The 9371-nt window shown below is 32.6% G+C and overlaps 1 protein-coding gene across 2 annotated transcripts; it reads left to right on the top strand.

Moving 5' to 3' along the window:
• The first annotated feature begins 4390 nt into the window (after positions 1-4390).
• On the top strand, positions 4391-6702 carry LOC120179144. 2 transcript variants are annotated; one of them, XM_039184831.1, is made up of 5 exons: positions 4391-4586; positions 4697-4808; positions 5930-6001; positions 6090-6298; positions 6468-6702. In XM_039184831.1, exons 1-5 carry the CDS (start codon positions 4477-4479, stop codon positions 6574-6576), a joined length of 612 nt encoding a protein of 203 aa, XP_039040762.1. In that variant the 5' UTR covers positions 4391-4476; the 3' UTR covers positions 6577-6702. The 2 variants fall into 2 exon arrangements, with proteins under 2 accessions (XP_039040762.1, XP_039040764.1); XM_039184833.1 differs by lacking the exon at positions 6468-6702 and adding an exon at positions 6373-6458 and having other exon boundaries at positions 4392-4586.
• The last annotated feature ends 2669 nt before the right edge of the window (positions 6703-9371 follow it).

Genomic DNA, 9371 nt, shown 5'->3' with positions numbered 1-9371 from the left:
TATTGGAAATGTAAATAATCCATTAATAATATTAAGGGCTAAAATGTGATGAAATTAAAACATACAATCTAATTTAAGATTTAACCTAAAATACAAAATAATGACTAAAATGCAAATTTCATAAACCAAGAGAATAATTTATAATATATACGAAATTCATATAATATTTAGGTGACCAAAATATAATACTTATAAATGTAATGCATGAAATACAATATAAATAAAACATGATAGATAATCATAACATAAATATACAAAACACGGAAGCCCCTTAGGTGTAATTAACCCAAAAATAATTACAAACAAATCCCTTTCCAAAACTACGTCATTTTGGATATGTTATATAAGTCTAAAACAAAGCTAAAACTAGCTAAAATTTCATTTTATTCGGTTTCTTAACCGAAGGATGAGAGAGAAAATTTTCTCTCAACTCTCATCGGTGAGGGAGAAAACCGCCGTTCATCGGCGTCGACTCACAGCGGCGCACGACGCTCCACGGTGGCCGAAGCGACCCAATCCTTCTCAAAAGGTTCGTCTTTCCCTCCTTAAATTGAACCTCAACCTAGTTTAGGCTAAAAACCCTCCTAGATTCGTAGATCTACAAGTTTATCTCTCGAAAAAAACGTTGAGTCTCGGTGTCTTTTGGTGTTCCACGCTCCGACGACCCACATCCCTCGGTAAGCTCTCTTTTTTCCTTTTCTATTTTTTCCTTTGTTTCGTGTTTTGTTCGAGACACCCGAATATCTCTCTTTTTTCCTCTCGATTTCTCTTTCTTCCCATCTCTCCTCGATATGAGTTCTGAATGCCCTCTTTATCGTTGCCTCCAGATTTTTGGTGAGATTTGGTAAGATTAGATCCCGAAATTTTTGGGATTAGGTTAATTTGCTTTTCACTTTGGTGGCTTTGAATTTTCAGTGCAAGTTGACGATGACAGTGGCGTTTGGCGGCTTGGCTACGACTGGGACATTCAGTGGCTCAGCGTTGGTGGGATGGCTCGGCGTCGATAAGATGGCTCGGCGTTGGTGGCTCAGTGGCGTGATTGGATGTTGAAACATCACTGGCAGTGACTGTCTTTAGTTTAGGGTTTTAATAACCCTAAAATTATTAAAATGCCATATGGGTCAGTTTTGGTTATCTCCGGGTGTTGGGTCGGATCTGGATCTAGTTTGCTATGTTAGGTCTACATCTGGCTGCTGGGTTGACTTGTAATGGACTCTGGGGCTTGAGTTGTGTTTGTAATTTGGGTTGTGACAAGGAAGTACACAAAATTTAATAATAATAATAATAATAATAATAATAATAATAATAATAATAATAATAATATTTATAATAATAATAATAATATTTATAATATTTTTTTAAAGCCGGTCAAAAATGGGTGTCTACAAAACCAATTGAGGGTCTTAGTTGAGTGGTTTAGGAGTGCACATGTCCACTCTTTTAGAGGAAAAATAAATTAGATTAAATAAATAAAAAGTGATAAAATATATTCCAACCAGGTAGTGACACGTGTTACAATCTAATTGCAGATTAAAAATTATTTTTAATTGAATTAAATTGTGACTAAATTAATAGAATATATAAATATTAAGGATCAAATATGAAATTATACCAAATTTTTTAATTGCAATGTCACTTCCTTGATTAAAAGTTAACAATCAGTGGGTCGATTGAAGCATTTAAATAGCTTGGGTTAGCCTTGAGTTGATTCTTCAGCTTCTAGGTGCAAGGTAACACACTTCTAACATCTCTTTACTACTTATAGGTCAGTATGTATAGGTTTGTGTCTTGTATGAATGCATGAGTCATTTGGGGTGCATTTGCAGGTTCAAAGCATGAAAACAAGAATTTGTTGTTATCCATGCATAAAGTAATGACCTTTAGTGATCCTTGATAACTAAATAACATTTAAACATCATTTGGGGGTCTTAGGGACACCTTATGAATGTTTAGGAAGTTTAAGACAAGAGAAACATAGTTTTCTGTATTGGGAGTATCAGTACTATATAAATAGTACCAATACTTCTGGTCGAAAAGGGGTTTGTGAGGAGAGTATCAATACCCTATCTAGGAGTATCGATATTGCTCTTTGGGTATCGATACTCATAGGCCTAGTAACGATACTCGAGGACTTCATCAGATTCTAATAGCCAATTTTGGTATCAGTACTCAACGGAGCATCGATAGTCCCAATACGGGTATCGATACTGAGGTATTTTTTAAAATATCGAAAACAATTTTGGTATCGGTACTCATGGGAGTATCGATACTGCGGAGGAAGAGTATCGGTACTCCTAGGATATGTATCGATACTTAGACTATTTATGTAAATATGGTATCAGTACTCAAGGAAATATTGATACTTTACGAAGATAAGTACAAATACTCAGGAATGAGTGTCGGTACCATCATGAATATTTAGACTATAAGTCTAGCTTGGATTAAAGATATGGAAATTAGGTTCTATTAGGGGATAACTCTTTAATAATGCTTACAAGTGAAAACCTTAATTATTGTGTGATAACATAAGATCTTAATGAGGTAAGATTCCATAAGATTTATGCCTATGTTTGATGCTCGGGAAACAATGAGGACACCCGAGTCACTTGTAAATCGACTTCGTGATATATTAAAGATTATTCAGATATATCCAAGTTTGTGCTTGGGTTCTTAAAATGCTACTTGGATGTTGTGTCGATGCTATGTGACTCGGACACATCCTAAGTAGTCAAGGGGAGTAGACTAGCCTAGCAAGGTACCGTTGTTGAGTGACTCGGACCTAGCCCCAAGGTATTAGGGGATGCTGATATTGTGCGACTCAGATCTCGCCTAAATTTCTCTAGTAAGCAAATAGGGGTGTAAGTTCCGTGATCTTAAATAACCTCGAGTTGCGCCGTGATGCTTACTTTTGTTATGTTAATGCATATAAATGTTCATAACCAAATTAGTCGCACGCTTATATGTTAAATGCAAGTAGTTTAGTTAGGTTATTTGTGTGGCACTTTCGTGTGCATATTCTGAGGTGTCGTCGATGAGCTCGTCACTAGGTTCGGAGATCCTGACTTGATCAATTATCAGAGTACATCTCGAGTATTATAGTAGGCATGTATTATCATAGAGCCTATTGTATATTTTGAGTCATAAACTCTATTGTTATTATGTATTTTTGGAGACGAGTGTCGGGAGCTCCCCATATTTTGTAAATGTATTTAAATATGTTATTTTATAATACTTTGAATGAATGAATGTGTTAAACTATTTCTAAAAAAATTAGTTAGCCACTTTGGTGGTTCTATGTGACATTTTAATGCACCGAGTTTCGGGTCGGATCGGAGTAAAATATTACAATAAAACCCTAAAATGGTCAAATATTCAAATCTTAACAAATCATTATGTTTATGAAAGTCTTAACACTCCAAAAGATTAGAATTACGCTATTTTGGTCAAAGAATCCTGAAATGAAGCTCCTTTATCTAGAAATCACTCTCCACCAAGACTTGGATGATAAAATCCCGCATTTCTTGCAAAAAAATAACCCAAGGCTTTGAATCATTAAAATGATGTTGCTGGAGGGATTTTGAACGAAATTGAAGTATGAAAGAGGCTAAAAAACTTACCTTTGAACTATGGTACTTGGTGAAAGTAGAAATGATGCTTTTCTTAGAGGTAAACAATTCATAGGAATTATTTGGTTTTTTTTAAATTTATCGTTTATTGTGTTTTTGTGTTGATAAAAAATAAAAATAAAAAAAATAAAAGAGAAAAATTGAGTTAAAAATGACATGTTATTATTTTAATTAAAAGAGAAATGAATAAAATTTTTAATATATTTATTAAATTAATTTTTTTTAAAATTTGAGTTAAATTTAAAAGATTTAAATTTGAGTAATTAAAATAAGGGTTAGAAAAAAATTGAGTGATGATATATGTCGATGCGACGCGTTGACTTCAATAAGATACAGATAGTTCTGTTGTATGTCAACCTAATATCAGGTTAAAAAAAAGGTGTTATCGAAAATATTAACATTTTTTTAACATTTCCCCTAGATCACTACTTAAAATGTTATTTTTTCTACTGAAAATATTAGTTTCACTACCTAAAATAAATATTTTTGATATTAACATTTTCAATAAAAAAATAACATTTTAAGTAACGTTCGATATTAATATTTACAATAAAAAATAACATTTTAAATAACTCTTTATTAAAAATATTAAAAAATATTAATATTTTATTTAACAATTTTTCTTATCCTTATATTATACTGCATTTCCTTAAACATCCCATACGAAGAAGCCGAGAAAGTTGTAGATGTTTCTAAACTTAGGAGTCCAACACGTCAGAATATATAAGTCTATATATATAACAAATAAAATATATTTATCTTGGCTCGAAATATTCCAAATTTACAAATACACAATTCTTTCCAAGTTCAAATCCAGAAATATCGAAAACTGTAAATTCTTCAATCATCCATGGCCCAAAATCCTCAGCTTTTACCTAATGGCATGCCCGTTCCTTTCACCAACGAGATGTTTGTTCTCGTCAGAAACGGCGTTGAATTCGAAGTCGATAAGATCCCTGAGTACCCTTTCCTTTTCGTCTTTTAATTTTTATGGGTTTCGTTTTATCTGAGAAAGATTACGCATTCTTGGTTCAATTTGATTATTTGGGTTCCCTATTTGCTTCTTTCAGATCTCAGGGAGGTCGTGTTAAAGCATGGGGCTCAATATATTTGTCAAATATACGGATCGTCTTTGTTGCAAGTCGCCCTGCTGGGAATTTCTTTGCTTTTGATATGCCTCTGGTATTTTGATCATTTATTTTTCTTTTCTTTGTTTTGAATCATAATATTTGGATGCAAATTACCTTTGAGAAAAATTTCGATGCAAATTGAGCGTTCGATCCTTTGTTAGGGTACGGGCATTGATATTGCTTTGGGTTTCTTTAATAGCACCGTTGAGAGGTCAATGTTGAGCCTTAGACCTAAACCGTCTTATTATTAAGATAAAACGGACTCTCTGATTGAATTAGCCCCTGATGCCCACGAATGCTGTTTTCCTGTTACCGTTTTATGTTTATATTTGCATTTTATTGTCGTTGGTTGGGAATTTTGCTTTTCCTATCATTTTGTCAAGGTTTTATGGTTGATTGTCGCGTCTCGTGTACATTATCAGGATATGAGTAAGTGTCTAATGGGAATAGATGTTATGAATGTTGGAATTGAGCATTTTACAGAAATTAAGGGTTCACTTAATGTAGTTTCTGATTACGTCTTTCGTTTTGTACCTTTCCATTGCTGATTTGTCTGACACACATGGCATCCAGTGATTCTACACCATCTGGCTTGCTAGAGCTTTGGATTGAATGCTAATGTTGGATTGCCTAAGACAGCAATCTAAAATTATATCCCATCGTATTAGTGCTTAATTATAACTGAATAAGTCATTGTTAACTATGATCATGTCAATCTGTGTGGCATTGCGTATTTTTTAGCATGAATAATTTTGGTCTTGGATTTTGGAGTTTTGCTTTTTTAAACTACAAATTATCATTTTGTGTTAATTTTCCAATGATCTAAGTTGTTACTATTAAAGATTAGCAGATGAACTATGTTTACTCGGGTGAGAGTTGGATACGGGTAGCATATGTCCGACACATGTTTGTATAATTTTTTTCCAAAGCTTTTCAGTATATTTAGAGGATCATTCAAAATATTTATTGTCAAATATGTGTTGGATAAGAGTACTTTAAAAAAACTGAAGAGTCAGACTAACATAGCATACGAGTCTTTTGCTGGCATTTGAGATTCGTTGCTTGCCCTGTAACTACTCTTTGTCTTTCATATCAATCGTTTGGATAAAGTAATCCTGATAGTTTATCCTGCATTTCGAGACTGATTTAGTGTATTTATTTATGTTTTTGCAGCTTTATGTGCATGGTGAAAAGTTTAACCAACCGATATTTCACTGCAACAACATTTCTGGTCAAGTTGAGCCTGTAAGTAGATCGGAAAGCTGCTTTCTTCCTGTAACACTTGATAGATCTTTTAGTAGTTCCTGAATGTGTCAATTTTTTGAAATTCTAGGTGGTTCCTGAAAATGAGCATAGGGCTCTCTACTCCACTCATTCATTCAAGATTTTGTTCAAAGAAGGTGGCTGTGGAACCTTTGTTCCACTTTTCTTGAATTTGATTTCCTCCGTTAGACGATATAATCAAGTAAATCATGAACCACAGCCTCGCATGGATCCTTTACAGGCAGCACAAACTCCTGTCGATGAAATGATGCGACATGCGTAAGTGACCTATTTAGTAACAACAACATAATCTATGTTAAGTCTATTAATATGTTCCAATTTGTCGGATATAGGTGTTTTCAGGTTAAAGTAAACTGTGGTAACCTAGCACATCATAAAGGGTGAGGAAATTCTGGAGTGGCTTATGAATAAACTGTTGTCTTTGCAGATATCTTGACCCTAATGATCCAACAAAGATCTTTTTGCAGCAGCCAACTACGGAGTCTCAGTTAAGGCGACGTACATATCATTCTCAACCTGTTGAAGGTTCGATGTGAATTTAATCTAGACCTTTTATGATGATATTGCTAAGCAGAGACTTAAGTGCTGCTTATTGGTGGTGTTGTGTAATTAAATGCTGCAGCATCATGGCATGGCCTAATGCTACTATTTCATTTCTCTCATGTCCTTTGTCTTTACCAGAATTTATGTAGAACTTGTAAAAATTATGAATGAATAGCAGTCCCGTGTTTACATAAGATTTATGTTAGTTCCTTGGACCCTTGTCTCATTTGTTCTTGCATTATTATTATTATTATTATTATTATTATTATTTAACTTAAATTGCTTTTTCATTGCTAAGCGAAACAGTACATACGGTGGGTGAGACCGTTAGGTGACCTGCAGTTGACAAGCACAGTTAGGAGGGTGCAGGCCGAAACCACACCCTGGTACCCCCTCGCAGCAAAATCAATTAACCAATTAGCAATTTTGGGAAGCCAGTTATCCTCCCTCGCTACCACTACGCTACCATAGACCCAAGCGCAATTAGTCAATGATGGGAAACTTACTATATAAAACATTGCACAACTGTGTAATCTGAGTAGGATTTTTAATCTTGGTAACCAAAACGATATGGGTATCATATATCCCCTTAACCAATCCATGACCCATGGACATCCATGCCCACAATTTCCCAAAATTTTGGATAAAAGTAGGGTCTAACATTGATTGATTTGAGTCAAAATATTATAGGTTATTCAGGTTGACAAGTCGTATTTTACAATTTGAACTTAACTTGACTTTTTTTCCAAGTCGAGATGAGTTTAAGAAATTTCATTTGAGTTTTCGAGTTTTTACACTAATTTTATTACAATTATTTATAGTATTATGGTAAGGATTGGTTCTAATTTTTCGATTTTCTCTAACTATATAAGGTATATATATTTTATATTCTTTTCACATTATAATGTTATTTAATATATCAAATACAATCTAAATATATTTATAATATTATATTTTAAAGAACATATTTTGATGGTAAAATACTGATGAGAGTATAACGGAGTCGAATTTATGAGAAGAAAATTTGTAAACAATTGCAGTCAAAAGACCCAAATTGAGTAAAATGCAAAGTTAAGAGATTAAATAAAAAATAGAGTACATTTTCAGTAAAAAAAAATTAAGTTACATATGTATTCTATAGTGGTATATAAGCAGAATTTCATATCGAACATAAAATAAAGGATTAATCGAAGAAATAAAGAAATTATGAAAATTTAAGGGACTAAATTAAAAAATGAAAAAACTTATTATCAAAAAGATGAATTAAAGTACATATATATTCTAGACTGGTTTTGGAGCATGTGGCTCAAATTTGGATAAAAATACTTAAAATGAAGGAGGAATTGAAGGAATAATGAAATCAGAGACTAAACCGTAAAAATTGTCAAAATATTTAGTCACATTTTTGGTTTTTTTAGTCACTCAAAATTTTCAAATTTCAACTCGACTCGAATTCGAAAACCAAATTAATAATTCAAGTTCACTCGAATAACTCGAAATTTAAAAAAAAATCAAATTTTCAAGTCGAGTCGAATTTTGTTCACCATAAAAGAAAAAATGCATATCGTTTGGTATGTTGGCCTTTAAAACATCCATATAAGGTTGTAAATGAGATGATACAGATCGTGAGCTACTCGATATTGACTTGGTCAAAGCTCGATAAATACTCGACTCAAGCTTGAACTTGAGCTCTTAACGAGCCGAAACGAGCTACTTGATACTCGATTTGGAAAGCTCGTAAACAACTCGAAAAAAATAATATATTAAAATTTTATTTAAAAAAGTTAAATTATTAATAATATTAACATTTATGTGCTGATTTTTTTAAAATATAGTATACTATTTTTATGTACTTAAGGTTCATGTTTAAGTAAGAGTTTAAGCTTCAATCGAGTTAAGTTTCAGAATTTTTTTTATTTCGAGCTTTTTCAAGCTTCAATTCATGGTTTCAAATTCATGTCGCACTTGAAAGTTTTAATCTAGTGAATTTTCGAACCGAGTCGAGCTCCATTTTATAGTTTTTGAGTCAAGTTGAGTTCAACAATACTCGAGATCGAATCGTTTATGACCCTACGCAAGAAATAATACACATTTCCTTTTTATGCAACAATAGTCACAATTAAACTAACTTAAAACGATTTCAAGGGTTTAGTTCATAGAATGTAATATTAGCTTTAAGAATATAATTATCAGAACATAATATTATTTGACATATTATTGAAAATATTGTACTATTTTATATGATTTGTTTAGGCAAAAGGTTACTTGAGGCTCTCGACTTTTCAAAAAAAAATCCAATGTCGTTTTCCACTTTTTTCTCTCAACATGACCCTCCAATTTAAAAAAAATGATTCAATGTGATCCTTTGACTAATATTTTCTGTCTTTAACCGACGAGACCATTAGTTTTTTATGACTGGGAACGTTAAGCTCTCAAACACCCTTTTTTATGATGATTAGGCCATGACTAGGATTAAATTGCTGACTAGGAAAAAAATTAATAACAAATAAGATAATTTTGACCTGGTAGCTGGAAACACTTATTAAAAACCCAAATCTTTCACTTTCCCAAACAAAACATCTCACGATGGTATCGTACTTTTTAAGAACATTGTTTTTCTTTATTTAATGATTTTTAAAGACAAATCAAACGTTTGGTCTCATATTGTTGGTGGACATCATAAAATTCGGGTAAGTTTATTTGAGAAATAACATCTCATTAGTTTTTATGGGTCTTTTATCTCCTCAAAGATTTTTTTTCCTTTTCATAAATTTCTGAATAGTATGAC

The sequence above is a fragment of the Hibiscus syriacus genome, unplaced genomic scaffold, assembly GCF_006381635.1.
Source record: "Hibiscus syriacus cultivar Baekdansim isolate YM2019G1 unplaced genomic scaffold, ASM638163v2 tig00112402_pilon, whole genome shotgun sequence".
Taxonomy (NCBI): Eukaryota; Viridiplantae; Streptophyta; class Magnoliopsida; order Malvales; family Malvaceae; genus Hibiscus; species Hibiscus syriacus.
Note: the sequence above shows the minus strand (reverse complement) of the source record. Positions and strands in the feature narration are given on the sequence as shown.

Excerpts from the sequence above, each read along its gene's own strand:
- LOC120179144 (XM_039184831.1), top strand. The coding sequence starts at position 4,477 with ATGGCCCAAAATCCTCAGCTTTTACCTAATGGCATGCCCGTTCCTTTC. Across the intron at positions 4,809-5,929 it reads TTGCTTTTGATATGCCTCTG|CTTTATGTGCATGGTGAAAA; the intron begins GTATTTTGATCA and ends ATGTTTTTGCAG. Across the intron at positions 6,299-6,467 it reads GATGAAATGATGCGACATGC|ATATCTTGACCCTAATGATC; the intron begins GTAAGTGACCTA and ends TTGTCTTTGCAG.